General features: G+C 52.7%; 1 protein-coding gene across 3 annotated transcripts in view; it reads left to right on the top strand.

Moving 5' to 3' along the window:
- RIN3 (Ras and Rab interactor 3) overlaps positions 1 to 17,257 on the top strand; it is a 120,837-nt gene that overhangs the window by 101,382 nt on the left and 2,198 nt on the right. For 2 of the 3 annotated variants that reach the window (XM_082451231.1, XM_082451229.1), the window contains exons 8-9: positions 9,642 to 9,773; positions 14,938 to 15,101. In XM_082451231.1, coding sequence (XP_082307357.1) covers positions 9,642 to 9,773; positions 14,938 to 15,101 — 296 coding nt within the window. The remainder of the gene's footprint in view (positions 1 to 9,641; positions 9,774 to 14,937; positions 15,102 to 17,257) is intronic. The other variant, XM_082451230.1, reaches the window with a different exon arrangement.

Below are 17,257 nucleotides of genomic sequence, written 5' to 3'. Positions count from 1 at the left end.
ACAGTCAATCGGGAGAATGAATACTGTTCCCCGTAAGCAGATGCCACCCTGAGTTACAGCTGCACATTAACCCTTTATCATAATATTGGAAATGTGATTGGAAGAGAGAGGGTTGTAGCAGTGGAGACGGGATGCTGAAGTGGAGGGTTTTCTTCATGGGGTGGAAGTCAGACCTCGAGATGGGGTGTCCCATGCGGTGTAGAGTCCAGAGGACAGGCCAGCGTGTGAGTTCCACAGCTGAGAAACCACCTCAGAAATCTCCAAGGAAGTAAGGTGGGGGTCAGCAAGCAGCCTGCACCCCCCAGAGCTCTCAGAGGTGGACCTGCTCTGTCCCAGGGGTGTGGAACCCGGAAAGCTGTCCAGGAGCCCACAGCAGTGGTGTGAGACTGGAGGTCAAGTCCCCATTGTGGCGTGGCAGAGGGCTGGCCAGGAACCTTCTCAGACCTTCTCAGAGGGAGGCAGCCCCAGATCAGCAGCGGGGGAGGGAGGCAGGCTCAGGGGGTGTCCTGCATGGTGTGTAGAGGGAGCAACTGGATCAAGGCAGGAAAAGAGACAAAGCCCCGTAGGACCCGTCGCTGGGAGCAGCCTCAGCGAGAACAGACAGGCGGGCCTGGGACCTTGGAGGAACGTGGAAGAGAGAGATCCAGGTTTCCTTCCCAGCTATGTGATTGTGTTCAGGTTACTTCGGTGCTCTGAGCCTCAGTTTCGCCTGTGTTAAGTCAGCACAGCTACACCCACGTTACGGGGCTGTTGTGAGACTGAGATGAGTCTGCAGTTTGCATCCAGCCCAGTGGCTGGCACTTAACAAGGACAGTTACCTTCCCCTTCTGAACTTCTCGTTTGGGCAGTCATTCTCCCTGCCTTGCGGGGGCTCGGGGCAAAGTCAGGGCCCAGGGCTCTACAGACCCTGAGCCGTTATCAGGGAGGCAGCTTTGGGCCTGAAATGGGCAATTGCATCCTCAGCGAGTCTCCGTTTACTCAGAAGCCTGCAGTTCTTTTAAGCACTCAGTGCCTTGGCAGTGGCTTCAAACACTGTGAGTTTTGCGGACAGTGAATTTACTTACTAAAAACTTAGCAGCGAGCAGGGAATGGGGGAGGGAATGGCTAAATCTGAGGGAAAAGAAAGACAGAGAGGCACTGCCGGAGCTCAGCCCGTGAAACACTGAACAGAACAAGGACGCTCATAGTTTCCTTGTCCTTGGCTGGAGGTTGGGGTGGGGGGGGGCAGGAGCGCCGGGGCAGGGAGACAGGAACCTCTCTGCTGATTCAGAAGCCAGCTCCAGACAGGGAGATCTGAGCCCAGAAATTCAGGGCGGGATCAAGGCTCCGTGTGAAGATTCCCCACCAGGAACAGACCCACCAGGAACAGGTGGGTTTCTTGGCAAGAGCCAGACAGCGGGTTCCCCTCCCACTGCTGAGCGAGCACCGGCCCGTGAACCCAGCGGCTTCCAGTCTCACCTGTGCCCCGAGCAGGCCTGGGCTGCCCCACTCGGAGCCTCAGCCTCTTCACCTGAGAGGAAGCAGTTCTGCCAAGAAGAGCAGGGATGTGAGGGTTCGTTCAAGGACATGGGTTTGAACCCAGCTTCAGTGCTGTAGCCTTAGACTTGAATCTCATGGGGCCTCTGCTTGTGTGTAAGGTGGGGATGATAAGACCTGCCTTCCAGGTTGCCGTGCAGGGTAGAGGTGGGGGGAGCACATAGAAAACCCCTGGGCTGCGTGGCCCCGAGGAGGTACTAATCTTCCAGAGCCTCTGGTTTCAAAAAGAGGCTGGGAACACCCCTCTCGGGGCTGTGGCGAGGCTCAGATGCGACCAGATGTGTGGCTGGGTGTCCAGTAGATGTGAGGATGCAGGAATGGCCGCTCCAAATGTGGAGGATGCAGCCACTCAGTGGTTTCCAAGCTGGGTTCCAGGAGGCACCCCAGGGGCCACCAGAGGGACACAGGACTGGGCTTGACCCCAGACAACCCTGCTTGTCCCTGTTTTACACGCAGGGTTCCACCTGGGATTTTGTTTGAAATAACCAGTTCTGCTGATGAATTTTTTGGCTTTTTGAGAAAACCTTTCATTTGGAAAACATTTCAGACTTCAGAAACTTCAAGAATAGGAACAGTACATTAAAATAGGAACATCCACTTACCCCTTGTGGACTGTTAATATCTTACGTCATTTGCTTTATCATTTATACTCTCTCTGTGCATATGTAATTTTTTCCTGAATCATATAAGGGCAAGTTACATACATCTTGGCCCTTTACCCCTAAATACTTCTGAGAATAGGGATATTCCCTCACATAACCACATTAAAGTTGTCTGCTTCGTAAATTTACATCAATACACCATTTTTCTCCACTGCACTGCCTGTATTCCAGGTGGTCACTGATCTAACAAGGCTCTTATTAGCATTTCCTCCTCCAGTTCAGGGTCCAATCCAAGGTCAGCTATCGCATTTAGTTGCCTCCTTTAATCTGGAACGTTACAGCCTTTCTTTGTCTTTTATGGCATTGGCATCTTTAAGGAATACAGGTTTCCCTCCCTGCCCCCTCCCCATCTTTTCTTTGTCACGAAAGTTCCTCATTTCGTGTTTGTCAGATGTTTCCGCATGATTAGACTGAGGTTAGGCATTTTCAGCCAGATCCGGACTGACTCTTAAATTCTCTTCTGACTTTGACATGTAGTGACCTTAGGACCAGGCCTTCTGTTCACAACGTCCGGCCACCCGGCCCCGCTCCCCTCCTGCACCCTCACCCCCTCACCCACCAGACGCTTCCAGCGCTTTGCTACTCTGAGTGTGGTCCCCAGCCCCGCCGTGGAGGACAGCGCCGGCTTGGCTGCCGCCGGCCTCCACCGCTGACCCACTCTACGCAGAAAACTGCCCTTCCCCCCCACCCACCCTGCCCCAGCCCCTCAAGTCCAGGAAAGAAGCTCCACCGGCCCGTCTCTCCCATTGCACGATGCTGGCAATAGTAACTGGTATCCACACGGCCTGGCTGCTGGCGAGACCGGCCGGGACAATGGGAAAGGCAGAACTTGGAGACACAAAACCTGAGGTAACGGGCCAGGCTGTCTTTTCCAGAAAGGTAGTTGCTGTTAATGCCCATGATACAGATGGGCCAGGATTCAAAGCTAGGATATCCTTACTCCAGAGCCTGTGCTTCCATCACTGTACCAAGCAGCCAGCCTGGGAACAGATCCCAAAGTTCCCGAATCCTGATCAAGTGCTTCCTCCTCTATAGCAGGTTTAGGGGCCCGTGTCAGGTACGGTGGGGAGTTCACGGAGACAAATGGCTTTGGATAGACCTGGCCCTCTGTCCTGCAGCCAGGAGCAGACTGGATGAGCAGACCGCATGAGGCTCGGTGAGAGCAGTTAGAACTTCTAGAATCATCTCTCCCATTACTTGGACAAACAAGCTATTGCCACCTCTTCAGTGTCTAAGACCTAGCATTCAGGGCTGGCCCTGCTGTTGGGGAAAAATAGCTTCAAGCCCAAGAACTCCTCCATAAGATAGGAGTTGGGGGAAGGAAAGAAGAATGCAGCTCACGCAAATGTGGGACTCTTTCTTAAAGAATAAAGAGCAGGCAACATCCGAGAGGGCAGTGAAGGCCAGCGGGCTGCTTTCTTCTCTTCCTTCCAGAGTCTGTGTAGCTGGCTCAGGCAGGGGCAGAGGCGGGGGTTGGGAGACCCCAGATGCAGGGATCGACAGGCCTATGACATTGACTGAGGGTAGACAGGACAGAGAGGGAGGTCAGTCTGTTGGTTTCTAAAATTCAATGTTAAAAAATCTAAACTGATTTCTGTTGACCAAGGTCACTAATGTTTATTGTAGAAAAAGATCATTAGTATTATGGTAGATTTCTATCTGGTCTCTTTGAAATAGACATAGATAGGTAAGTAAATAGATAATTAGTTAAGGAAATACTTTCTGCTGTAACAGATGAACCCTGCAATCTCTAACTCAGTACAGATTTATTTCTCACGCATGTAAGTCCAATTGGATGGAGGAGGGTTGGGGAGCGGGGAGTGGGCTCTGCTCCACATAGTCATCCAGGGATCCAGGCTGAGGGAGGCTTTCTAAGTCCCCCTGGGCATTGACATGCAGGTGACAGAGAGAGACAGACAGAGAACATATGTGCCAGGCCTGGAAGCAAAGCATAACCTTGTTTTTATGCCCACAACAGAAATGGGGTTCAGGACCTCTAAGATGTCATGTTCTGAGGATTAGAAGCCACGTTACCCTCCTGTCTTGCATAATAACTATCTGTAACATTTCTCACAGTCCAATAACCCAGAAGCCACCATGTTAATCACTTTCTATCTGTCTCGTCACTGAAACATCACAACCACCCCCACGAGGTGTGGACACTGTTGTTATCCCCATTTTACAGCCAAGGAAACTGAGTCCCGGCAAGGTGAAGCAGCAAGCTCAGGGTCACACCTGAGCAGGTGACTGGTGGCCCTGGGACTTAGATCCAGGTCCTGTGCTGGATTGCTGTGTTCTCCTGCCTCTCTAGGGTGACCTGGGGTCAGAGATGACCTCAGGGAGGCCAGGCCCAATCACAGTGGCTTCATGAGTTTTCCAGCCAGGCTGGGACTTTTGGCTTCTGGTCTCTGCACCCACAGCCTGTGTGGCTGACTGGCTTGTGGGCTGAGCTCTCCGAAGAGGAACCCAGGGAGCTGGAGTGATTTCCTCAGGGATCCAGTGTTGCTCAAAGCAGAACTGAGACTTAAGCAGCATCTGCAAAAAGCACAAGCAACCCAAAAGGGTCGCTTTGGGAAGCTCAGTGGGAGAGAGGCTGGCTTCTCGTCTCACATCAGCCACAGACTACAGGGAACCTCCCTCCCTCGGGCTCCAGCTCTTTCATCTGTGCAGCTGGGAGTTCAAACTAGACCAGTGGTTTTCCAACTGGTCCCAGGGAACTCTCGAGGGACTGGGGACATCTTGCAAGGGGAAGGGGGGAGGAGGGGAAACAGCAAACCAGCCCTGCTGTCCGACTCTGATCGACCAGAGCAGCCAAGTTCTGTACCAGATACCCCTTAACGAAAGGATTCCACTGCAAAAGTAAATTTAAAACCTCCTGTTCTAGAGGCTTTCTACTTCCTGCCATCCTGTGTTTTTATCAGATAAGTTCGTTCATTCAGCAGTTCAACAAACATCTATTGACAGTATGGATGTTAACAGGAAAACCCAGCCCCTGTTTTTAGGATGGTCACAATTCAAGTGGAAAAACAGAGCATTCAACAGGCGACAACCCTGCAGTGAGATAAATGGTATTCATTCATTCATTTAGCAAGCATATTTATTAAACACCTACTACTGTTGAGGCATTGGATATAAACAGTGAGCACGATAAAGTCCCTGCCCTCATAAAGCTTTCATTACCTGGGGAGAGACAGCTAATAAACAAGGAAACAGAAATACAAAATATATCATCAGATGCTGAAACAGGCCACTAGAATGAATAAAACAGGCTAAGCGGTCTGGGGAGTGTGAAGGAGTTTGCTGTTCTGGGTTGGGAGGTCAGGGGAGGCCTCTCTGAGTTAACATGTATTTGTTTTTCCATTCTTCAATGACAAGCCCAGGGAAACCCGTTATAAGGGCACTGAACGTAGCTGGTGGGGAGTGGAGGTCTTGGGTTAAAACTTCCTGGAGGAAGGAAGGGGTTTCAGGTGGGAATCGTGGCGGAGGGTTAGGGCCAAAGTAGATCACAGTCGTGTGCCTGTGCTGCCCCAGGATCGTTGCACCAGCCGCACCCACTTTCAGTAAGGGCCCAGTCAGCACATTCCAAGGGGCAGTTATGATAAGATGATAGATTCTTTCCTCTAGATCGGGGTCTGCAGGCCAACTCTGGCCTGCCACCTGATTTCGTAAATAAATTTTTATTGAAACAGCCACGTTCATTCATTTACACAGTGTCTCTGGCTGCTTTTGTACAATGGCTGAGTCGAATAGTTGGGACAGAGACCATGTGGCCCATGAAACTAAAAATATTTACTATCCAGCCCTTTACGGAAAAAATTTGCCAACCCCTCTTTTAGAAAATGCTTCCTAGAAGACAAAACTTTATTTTTAATCCAGCCACTTGTTCGACACTCACAAGGGCTCTGAGTAACAGACTGAGTTTTGTTATTACTTCTGGTTTGCAGATAAGAAAAGTGAGGCTCAGAGGTAGTGGCCCCAGATCACACAGCTGGTTAAGTGGCCGAGTCGGGGGCCTCCTAATCCAGTGTCCTCACGGTTTGTGTGACCCAGGTGTGCACGCTTTAGCTCATTTTTATCAGAGCTCTTCTTCTCCAAAATCCCCCAGCTGATGAAACACGCATAAGGCCCCCAGCCAGCTCTTTAAAATGTAATCGGCTCCCCCAACACCTACAGATGGAAAACAGATGTGACTTTGGCAAAAAGAAAGCAGGAATCAGCAGGAAAGGCAGGCTGCAGCCCAGCAGGCCTTTCAGAGGTACAGCCTGATGGATGCGATCTCTGACCCACGCAAGGCAGATGTTTCGACCACAGGTGAATTATTTTGCAGCTGTGCCCCAGCCTCCCAGTGCTGCTGCCTGAGGCCCCACTGTGTGCAGGGCTGAGCCCCGAGCCCTAAGCCTTGGGCTCCAGGCTTCAGGGAAGGAGAATGCAGCCCTAACTATCCCTAGGATATCGGGTGGGAGCCAGTGCATTTAAATGATGCTTAAAGCTCGTGTTTGTCCACAAATAGCTCTCAGGTCAGGGATCCTGTGTGGGCATTTCTCACTACATCAGGGAAGAGAGACCCAGATTCTACTGACCAGCTGTGGGGCCTGGAGCACATTTCTCCCATCCCTGAGCCTCAGTTTCCTCACAGTGAGGTTGGACTTGATGAATCCAAGGCCACTGGTGTGCTAAGTCAGTGATGATACGAACCATCTCATGGGAGCTAGCCGTCTGCATCTCTTCCCCGCTCCATGTTCATGTTGGTAGCTTGAAGTTGGCCATTGTGGAAAGATTTATGCCATGCAAATTGGCAAATGCTGCAAATCAGAGCTTTTTTTTTTTTCTTTGGAGAGCCGGTTGTTAAGCATTCCCGTCACACCCCTGTCTAAGGCCCATAATGGATCCTAGTTTCCTTGACCATGGCCCCAACCATGGGCAAGACAGAGTGGTGCCTGGTGGGAGCACACGTGGGTCCAGTTCAGCTCACTGTTGGTGTCCTACATCCCAAGCCCTGTGCTGGAGACTGGGAAGGCAGTGATGGGGCAGAGCCTCAGAGAGGTTAAGTGACTTGCCCAAGCTCACATAGCCTCCAACCCTGCCTTCAGGGAGTTCACAATCCGAGGAAAAGGGCAGGCTCTGAAACAGTCAAGGGTATGGGCACTAGAGCAGGAACCATCCAGCTGTGCTTGAGGATGTGGGAGGACAAGGAGAAGTTAGTAAGGGAAAGGTAGGGAGGGCGGTCCAGGCAGAGGGAACTGTGTGTGCAAAGGCACAGAGGAGTGAAAGTGCCCGAGGAGTTCAACCGAGATTCAGCACAGTGGGTGTCCCATGGGAGTGTGATGGTGGCAGAATGCCATTCTGAGTTGGAAGTTGTCGTTCTGAGTTCCCCCTAATGGGGGAAGGACTCCTGGAGTCTGTGTAGAGGCCCATCCAAGTCAGCGCCAGGCCTGGGCTCTGAGCTCTTGCTGGGAGCTCAGCCTTCATTCATTCCCTCACCCAGCACCACCTCTGCCGTGCGTGCTCTGTGTACTGGGGAGACGGAGAGGAAGTGCTCACCGGTAGTTGGAGGGACAGACGTGGGGTCGAAGGAGTCCCCTGCAGTGGGCTAGCTGAACGCAGTGTCATGGAACCAAGGAGGTGGGCCCCAAAGCCCTTCCTGAGAATCAGCCGAGATTCTCAAGAAGAGCTTGGGGAGAAGAAGAAAAGGGCAAAGCACTTTCCATCCCCACCGCGCACAGAGCCGTGGTCCAGAGGGCTTCCTTCCCCATCTCTCTAAGTCCTCAGACCTTGGGCTGGAGCTGGACCATCCTCCTGGCTGAACGTCACTGTCCCTTCAAGCAGGGTTTCTCACCTTAGCACTACAGACGTGTGGGGACTGAGTAATTCATCTTTATGGAGGGCTGTCCTATGTTTGGCCACATCCCTGGCCTGTATGCCAGTAGCAAAAGCAACTCCAGACGTTGCCAAATGGCCCCCGAAGGGCAGAATCACCCTAGTTGAGAACTACTGCTCAAAAGCAAATGAACTTGCCTGATTGTATTTTTGGGTGAGCTATTAATACAATACCAAGAAATAAATTGGTATTCTTGGAGGCGGAGTAAAAATTCAATCAGCTCTTAACCAATGCATGAGTTATAGGTGAATTCCAAAAGGCACAGAACTGTTTCACATCCATGCTGCCGGACATGCCTTGTTCCCTAATTCATAAATCAAACAAGAAAAGAATCTCCCGTGTGCCAGAATTCTAATGATTAAATTATCAACATGGAAGACAACTGCAGGCACAAAATAATCTTTCCCCAGGAACTCTTTAGTCGTGTCTCAGGCTCATAAAGGTTTATGGAAGATGTTCTCCAAAACTGACTAATTCTGTGCACAGAGGCACAAGAACCTTGAAAGAAATGATCAGAGAGCTCAGAACACAGAGCTGGAGTAAGAGGAACGACGTCCTTCCTTAGTGGGCATTTCCGTGGAGGCGGTATAGAGCGCTCCGCTGTAAATCATTTCCTAGAATTCTCACCAAAACCCCATAGGATGTCATCGTATCTGTGTCAGTTCACATGTGTCTAGAAATGCAGGCTCAGAGAGGTAGAACACTTAGCCCACGATCTTATAGCTGGTAAGGAGTCTGGGTCTGACTCTGCTTTTCAGTGCTGTGTGTTACCAACCCCATCAGCTGATTCATTTTACTGGTGGAAAAACTGAGGTCGCCTGAGAAAGCAGAACGGAGATGTCAATAATAGCTCACTTTTCCATTGCGCTCCATGGGTACCGAATCACTTTCGTATTCTTTTTCTCATTTCATTCTCTCAAAAACCCTGAAAGGCCGTCAGGGCATCTTTTAGGCCCACCTCCACCCCCCTCCTTCCCCAAGGTATCTATTACTGTCAAGAGGCTCTGAGCCCCGGGAACATCTCCCACAAAAGCAGTAGTGATAAGTTATTCCTTTCAGAGGTATTTACGTTTTAGAAGAAACCCTAGGGAAAGGGCACTGCTTAACCCAAAAGAATGAAGGTTGGAGGGGAAACTTTAGGCCTGGTAGCATCTGGTCGAGGGAGGGCTTCACTTTTGCAAGTGGAGAGAGAGATGTGTTGTTCCCAAAAGACGTCAGTGTTAGACAGACAGCTGCTTCTGGGTCCATGAATAAGTGTGACGTGAACTTGCCTGAAGGTGTTGCAGGGGAAGAGCTGGGAAAGGGGAAGGGGCTGGGTCTTGCCCACCCAGCAGAGGGCACTTTTCTCGGTTCCTTCTTCCTAAACCCAGACTGTGTCTCAGGCCTCCCGACCAGGCTGATCCCAGGGTCGCCCCCTGTCATGAGAGTCAGGAGAAAACAGGAAGGTTCCTCTTCCAGGGGTGACCACCCCCCACCCAGCAAACCACTGTCCCCTTGCCCTGGGCCGGGAGCGGCTCACAAGGAGAGCCTCACACTCACCACCTTCTGCCTCCTTCCTCTCCCAGGGAAGTCCTACGGGGCAGACGACTTCCTGCCGGTGCTCATGTACGTGCTGGCCCGCAGCAATCTCACGGAGATGCTTCTCAACGTGGAGTACATGATGGAGCTCATGGACCCTGCCCTGCAGCTGGGGGAGGGTGAGTCACCACCCCAGGCCCATCTCCGGAACCCTGGGGCCCATCGCCCACTCATGACCCAGCCACACCAAGGGCTCGCTGGAGGGCCCAACAAGCACCTCCTGGATGCCAGACTCCACTAAGCCCTGGGACACGACAGTGCCTGACACAGCCCCTGTCCTGGGGGACTCAAAGACTAGCAGGGGAGCTGGGCCAGTAAAGAGACCTTGTCACCTATGCTAGACAAGGGAGGCCCAGAGAGTACCAGAGCACGTTACTCGGGCTATGCAATCAGGGGAGGCTTCCTGGAGGAGGTGATGCCTGAGCTGGGCATTGAAGGATAAATAGGGGCCAGTCAGATAAAGAAGGGGGAGAGGCAGTCTTCGCAGAGGGAACAGCAGTTGCTGGCAGTGTACAGGATAAGGGAACAATGGTCAGCTCTTAGGGGTGGCCCTGGGGACTCAGCCCCCTGCTCATCCAGATCTGGGCCAGGTACCCGTCAGTGGGAGGAGGGTCATGCTGTGGTGTGGGCAAGATGCCATGCACTCTCCTGTAGGATGATGGCAGGGGTGTAATTTGTCCCACCCTCATCTTCCCTTCCCTTTCCTCCTTCCTACCACTTCGTCCCATACACTTAGCCTTGGCCACCCCTCCACCAAGAATCCCTGAGGTGCAGCCAGCCCAGATAGCGGTTCTGAGGGAGCCCCAGGCTCCCTCTGAGACACTACCCCCAAAAGGGTGGAGAGACTCTTAGGCCCCCAGTGGCCCCTTTGGGCTTTGTGGTTCTTGAGATAAGCTGGCCCTCTTTGCATCTGTTTGCATTTTTAGACTGTGTCGGTCTCTGGGGGGGACAGTATGACGTGGCTGGTTCTGTGAGTTCTTGGAAGCTCAGGGGAGCGTGTAAAGCCATGCAGGACTGGCCCACCCCCGTGGATTGTTGTAGGGTCATAGAGAGTGTCAGGGAAAGAGCCCTTTGGCAGGTGGAAGGATGGAGCGAGGCTGTGGGGCTCTGCACTTGATCTCAGCACTGGCCGGCTCTCTGGCAGTGGTCAGCCCTGCCCTGGCCACCGTGGCTCCTGTTCCATCCACAGCCTGCATCCTTGCTGCCAGACGGGACTCCAGGCCAGGCGCAGTGGCGAATAGGGACAGGACAGGGACATCCTGGGCCCAACTACCCTCTCCTTATGGACCTGAAGTCCCCCACCCCAAATCTGCCATAACCTCCTGCGACCCTTCTTCCTGTTCCTGAAACCCACAGGGGGTTCGGGTGGGAAAGCTGAGGTCCTGCAGGCAGGAGAGCTAGTCTGTTTGGGGCTACATTAAGTATTTTTTTAAATTGAAGTATGGTTGATTTACAAGATTGTGTTAGTTTCAGGTGGACAGCAAAGTGATTCAGTTATATATATATGTTTTTCAGATTATTTTCCATTATAGGTTATTACAAGATATTGAATATAGCTCCCTGTGCTACACAGTAAATCCTTGTTGCCTAGCTATTTTATGTGTAGGGCTACATTAAGTATTTTTGAGGCAAGCCAAGTACAAATGAATACATAAAGATCTTAAACATTTCACACTTTCTGACCCAAAGCTGCCTGAATACCTGCAGCCTACCCCTTTTAGACTTAAAGGTCAGAGCCCCCGCCCCACCTCTGGACCTGTGGGGAAATTTCTAAGGAATCTATGGGGTGTTTGCTGGAAGAAAAGATGGCAGGGCAGAGTCTCGCATGCCACCACATACCGCCCCTCCCAGCAGACCCTGCCCAGGGCAGCTCTGAGGACCACGCTGCACACGCCAGCAGGTGGGTTGGGTGGCATGGACGCCTCTCTCTCCTCCTGCGCCCACAGCCAGGGTGGGAGGTCACAGCGGCCGGGACAGCCCAGCCTCACAGGTGCTGGACTCCGACAGAAGGATGACTTGGGGGTCTCCAGCATGGGCAGGAGCTTCCACCCAAGTCTGCCAGCTGGTAGACCTCCATCTAGACATATCTGGGCCCAAGAGCAGGAGGACAGAGCGCCAGGGGGGCAGTGTTCCTCAGTTTCCCCAGCTCCACCCTCCTGTCTCTGCTGGGTGGTGGCCCACAGGGTGCTCCGTCACCAAAGCCTCTGAGGTGCAGTGAAAAGAGGGGCTTGCCTGGGAGGCAGGGGGGTGGGAGGGGGGAGAAGCAGAGCCCCTGCTGGCCAGTCCCCACCCCTGGTGCTCTGCAGAGTCAGACATGCCCGGGACAAGGGCAGGCCCCTGGGGAGTCCCTGCTCTTGAGAACTTAAGTTACTCCATCCTAAGAGGAGAATTAACACAGGGTGTATAAGAAAGAGCAGTTTGGAGGCTGGATTTGGTCCCAGTTCTGCCTCTGATTGGCTGGAGACCTTGGGCAAGTCACTTAACCTCTCTGGCTTGGAAAAGGGAAGGCATTGGGCTAGATTTGGGGTTTTCAGACCATCTGGGCACCTTCTGCAGAGGCAGCTGGAGGAAAGTGGAGAGCTGGAGTGGGCCTCTGCCTTCTTGTGTTTCACAGTCTGAACAAACAGATCTGCATTCACCAAAAAGCCTGCAAGACCGTCACATTCTTTCAACTGGTTCCACGTGCTGGAATTTGGCAAAGATTGTGACTGGGTCCCACTTTTTTGCAGCAGGCTTCTGGAGAGTGAGCGATCAGGGACTTCCTATAAGAAGTAGAGAGGACCTGAACACTGGGCTGATGGGACCCTGACCCCTTTCTCCCCCCTCTCTCTGCAGCTCCCACCACTCTGGGCAATTACAGGGCAGATGGGAGACCCAGGCAGCTGCTGGGCACCTGGCTGGAGCCAGCTCAAAATACAAACCTCTCCAGAAGCACCCTCATAGATTCCTTTACCCACATCCCCTCTGCACCCTGGCTGACAGCTGGCCATCCTGGGCTAGTCATATCTTAAGAGAGGCAATGAGGTTTTCCCATCAATGGACAGCACACTCTCCCTGAAGAGAACCCTCGACTCCAAAACTCACAGTGCGAGGAGTTGCCTGCCACCTAGTGGTCTTGGCAGGAACTGCAGGACCCCAAGTCCAAGGGAAGTCTACTGGGAGAGCCAGGAGGCTGTAAAAAAAAGCAGGGCTTGAGCAGGCAGGAGTGCAGTGGCAGGGCTTAGAGTTCCTCTCCTTTGCCCAAGAGGGTGGGGAACCTCCAGAGCAGCTCCCTTAGGTCACCTAACCACCGCGCAATACTCACATGTTACCGAGCACTGCACTTTATGTGTATTCATCTCATTTACTTTCCACAACATTATGGATTTTGCAGATGAGGAAACGGAAGCATAGAGGACACTAACTCACCTGAGAGCACAGGGCTCTCTGCCGAAGGCTCAGACCTAAACCCTGCTCTCTGACTCCAAAACTGACCATTGGCAGTCAGTGCACTGCACTCAGCTCCTCCCTTCCCAGCCAGGGGGCTGTGATCACGATGGGAAACAGGACCACGGGGAAATGCCAACTAGAGGACAGGGCTCTCTGCCAGCAAGGGCTGGAGGCACCAAGGAAGCCTTCTTGCACACACAGGCTTTGAGCTGGGCTGGAAAAGGAGACCCATGAGAGGTCTGCTGGCCCTTCTCTGATAAGGGACACCAAGCCAAGTTCCATGTTGGCCTTGATATACCTATTTCAAAAACTGTCTCCTTCCTACACTGCCATGAGAGGGCGAGTGATCCTCTGGCAATAAACCCCTTTACCTCATCCCCCGCCCACCCCAGTCAGGGTGTGAACTTTTCCCATACTGGTTGTGAAATTTGTAGGAATATATAGACAGCTTCATCCAGTGGAGCAGTTAGGAATGCTTTGGGCTGCAAATGATTCACGATGTAACTAATAATGGTTTAAATCAGAGTGAGGGACTGGTTTGTCTCTTGCATCAAGAAGTCCTGGGGTAAGCAGCTGATAATGATGGCAGTTTTTAGCCCCACCATCAGGAAATCGTAGACCCAGCTCTTTCCATTGCTCTTTAGGATGTGAACTTTTGTCTTTGTGCCTATCACCTCTGATCACAAACAGCTGCTGTGCCTCCAGGCTCACCTCTGTGTTCCAGAGAAGAGGAAGAGGGACAGGCAAAAACCAGAAGAGTACACTAACTGAGTCTGTCCCTTGCAAAAGGCTTTCCTGGAAGCGCCACTCAGGGACTTCCACTCACATCTAAGTAGCCAGAACGAGGTCTCCTGCCCTCTACCCTGAACTACAAGAGAATCTAGGAAGTGAGCATTTTCAGTTGAGTGGTGCTTTACCCCACAAAAGTAGAGTTCAGTTAATTAGGAAGAAAGAGAAGATGGGATTTGGGTGGCTCACTAGCAGATGGGCCTCATGTCAAAACTCATTGCCCTGGTACCCAAAGGGCTGGGGAGAGGCTTGGTGAGTGGGAAGGAGGCCCAGGGAAGCACTGCAAGACCTTGGCCAAGTCACCCTGCCCCCTCTAGAGTGAGGGGCGAAACAAGGCTAGTGCTTCTCAAGCATTTTAACCAAAGCCTCCAACAAGCCAAGGAGAGTAAACTTGTAAGCATCTGTGCAAATTATTATCTTTTATCTGAAAACTTCATGTAAATTTTGTAGTCTGAAATATTTCAAAGCTTAAATTAGGAAACATTAGGTATTAGGAATATGTGTGAATTAACTTAAGGTAAAAAGAAATGGAGAAATAAACGAATCAAAGTTTTTACTTTCTTTAAATCTTTAAAAAATAGTGTGTGATAGTATGACCGTAATTAAAATTTTCTCCACATATTTTTAAGTCGTTTTGTAAAATAGGGTATATATGACACATACAATGAGGAGTCTCCCACCCACCCATGTCTCCAAGGCACCCCTTTCCCCACCCTAAAGACATCCGTGGTTCTTGTGTATCTTTACATTGTAAAACTCATTGTAAAACTAAAAACTCATTTTAAAACATCACTTAAATATAAGCAAGAGTTACGTCCCAAGAGGAACAAGCTCTGATCAGGGGCGTACAGATCAGGGCTGGACTTGAGGAAGCTCGTGAGGCTGCGGGGGGCACAGAGCTGAAGTTGGGCCGGTGACCAACAGGGCGGCAGCCGCCTCCTTGCAGCGGCGGTGGGTGGGGCTTAGAGAGGTGGGCGGGGCGGGCCAAGCTGGGACCAGCCCTCTCCCTTTGGGGGTGGGCGGAGGCGGTCCTGGCTCAGCCTCCACATCCTTTCCCCCCCGCAGGTTCCTACTATCTGACCACCACCTACGGGGCCCTGGAGCACATCAAGAACTACGACAAGATCACGGTGACCCGGCAGCTGAGCGTGGAGGTGCAGGACTCCATCCACCGCTGGGAGCGCCGGCGCACGCTCAACAAGGCCCGGGCCTCCCGCTCCTCCGTGCAGGTGACGCCTGGGACCGAGGGTGGGAGGGGGCCGGCGGACCTTGTCCCCAGACCATCCCTACTGCCGGCCGGCTAACAAGCCTGACGCCGACTGGCTGCTCTGGCCTGCCAGCCCAGCCCCCAGGGGCGTTCACGTGGGAGGCAAAGGCACCGGCTCTCGCCTGCCAGCGTGTGCCCAGCCCAGTGGCGGTTGGGGGATGGGAGTGCAAGTTAAGGGGTGGAGACTACAAAAGTATCAGCAGGCCTCGGTGGGCAAACACGGTAGGGATATGAGACATTTATCCACTCTTCCTTAGCACCTATGATGTCCCAGCGGGCTGTTAGGGCTGGAGATGTGAACAGTAAGTCGTCCCAGTGAGAAGCCCACGAGCTGATCTACAGCCTTGCCCCCTTGTGCCTGGATAAATGCAGCAGCTGCCAGGGGTCCCCCTGCCCCAAGCCTGCCCCCTCCAATCCAGCCACCCGTCCTTCCCCACCTCTCTCTATACAAACTCAGTATTCAAGCCATTGGTGGCCAGACTCCTCCCTCACCCCCATTAGCCCACACACCCCCAGGCTGCATCCAATCAGCTACCTCTAATTCCCTGAACACACTGTGCTCAACTCTCTTGGGCTTAGCCTCTGCCCATACTGGTCCATCTCCCCTTCTTCACCGGCTGCCACTGCCCATCCTCAGTTTCTCCAATAGCCCCTCCTCTGAGAAGCCTTCCCTGACACCCCCTCCTGCCCCTCATGCCCTATGGCCTGGGTTAGATGCCCTCCTCTGTGCTTCCTGCTGCTTCTTCACCCTTTACAGCACATAGACACTGTATTGTAACCATCTATGCATGAAGCTATCACCCTGAGAGAGCAGGGCCCATTGCTCACGTGTCTTAGGGGTCCCAAGCCCAGGGCCTGGGACAGAGTGAGACTGGGGTGCATGCAGAATGGTCAGAGTTAGGACAGTGAGCCAGGCTGCAATCCAGAGCTGTAAATAGCTCTACAGACTCACTTACCTGGCACCCAGAGCTCACTGGACCTGAACCCCACGCCTGGCTTTCCAGATGGCCCTTCTGTAACCAGCAGAGCCCAGGCCTGGGAGGCAAGAGGCTCAAGGTATGGACCCAGCTCTGTACTAGCTTGCTGTGTGACCCCAAGCAGTGTCTGCCCTCTCTGGGACTCAGTTTTCCTGTCAGCACAGGGTGACTCTGGACTATTTGAGCTCTGCCTCCCCAGTACCTGTTCTAGGCGGCCAAGCTGATGTCCCCCCTCCTCTAATCAATGGTGTCTTGATAATGTTTAGTAACTGGTTCTCTGGGGAGGAAAAAAAAAAAAAAAACCCTCTGATCTCAGCTTCTGTCGATTTCCATGGTATAAATGCTCCCACCATGGCCGATTTCAAGCTACTAACTTGGCATCACTGAACTTGGAGTTGGGAAGCGGGTATGAGCCAGCATGAGTTGGCAAGTGCCAGCTCCAGCACACTACCACTGCCCACCGCCTCCTGGGACAGCTGTCCCTCCACCAGCTCTTGGAATATGGACACTCTTGGTCCAAGCCTGACCCGGGCATTCCTTACTTCTTGCTTCCGCCCTGTGGATTCCCAGCGCTGAGCCAGGCAGCGCACCAGTGCCTCCCACTTAGGGAGGCAAAGCTCAGGAAGAGGCTTGGGATGAGGAGTCTTCTCGGCACTCTTTCCAGGGTATGGGGAGGCCACCACCCCCTTCCTCCTCCCCCAGTGCCTCCTCTGCACCCCATGCCCTAAATCCCTCCCCTGGGAGTGAGAGCCCAGAGCTTGACAGTCATCAGGTGTAAAGGGCCCTTGGGAGGCCTAATGGGGGACAAGGAGAGCACAGGCAGCCACTGAGACCCAAGGAAGTGGGTGGGCTTTCCTCTCCCGGAAGAAAGGAGTGATCCCAGGGACCCTTGGCACAGAGCCTGCCCTTCCCATGCACTCACTGCTCTGCAGCCATAATTACCACCATTCTGAAGTGGTCATCGCCCTCATAGTCGTCGTCCTCCTCCTCCTCATCGGGAGACGGCTGTGCTGCCACCATCCTTCCACAAGGGGGCAACCCTGCACACACCACTTCCTACCCGTCCTCGGTCCTTGGGGAAAAGGGGGACTCTTCCAGGCTCTGAGCTAGTTTTCTTTTTTTTTTTTTAATTTTATTTATT

This window comes from Balaenoptera physalus (genome assembly GCF_965194825.1).
Source record: "Balaenoptera physalus genome assembly, chromosome: 2".
Classification (NCBI taxonomy): Eukaryota; Metazoa; Chordata; class Mammalia; order Artiodactyla; family Balaenopteridae; genus Balaenoptera; species Balaenoptera physalus.
This window is presented reverse-complemented; position numbering and strand designations above follow the sequence as displayed.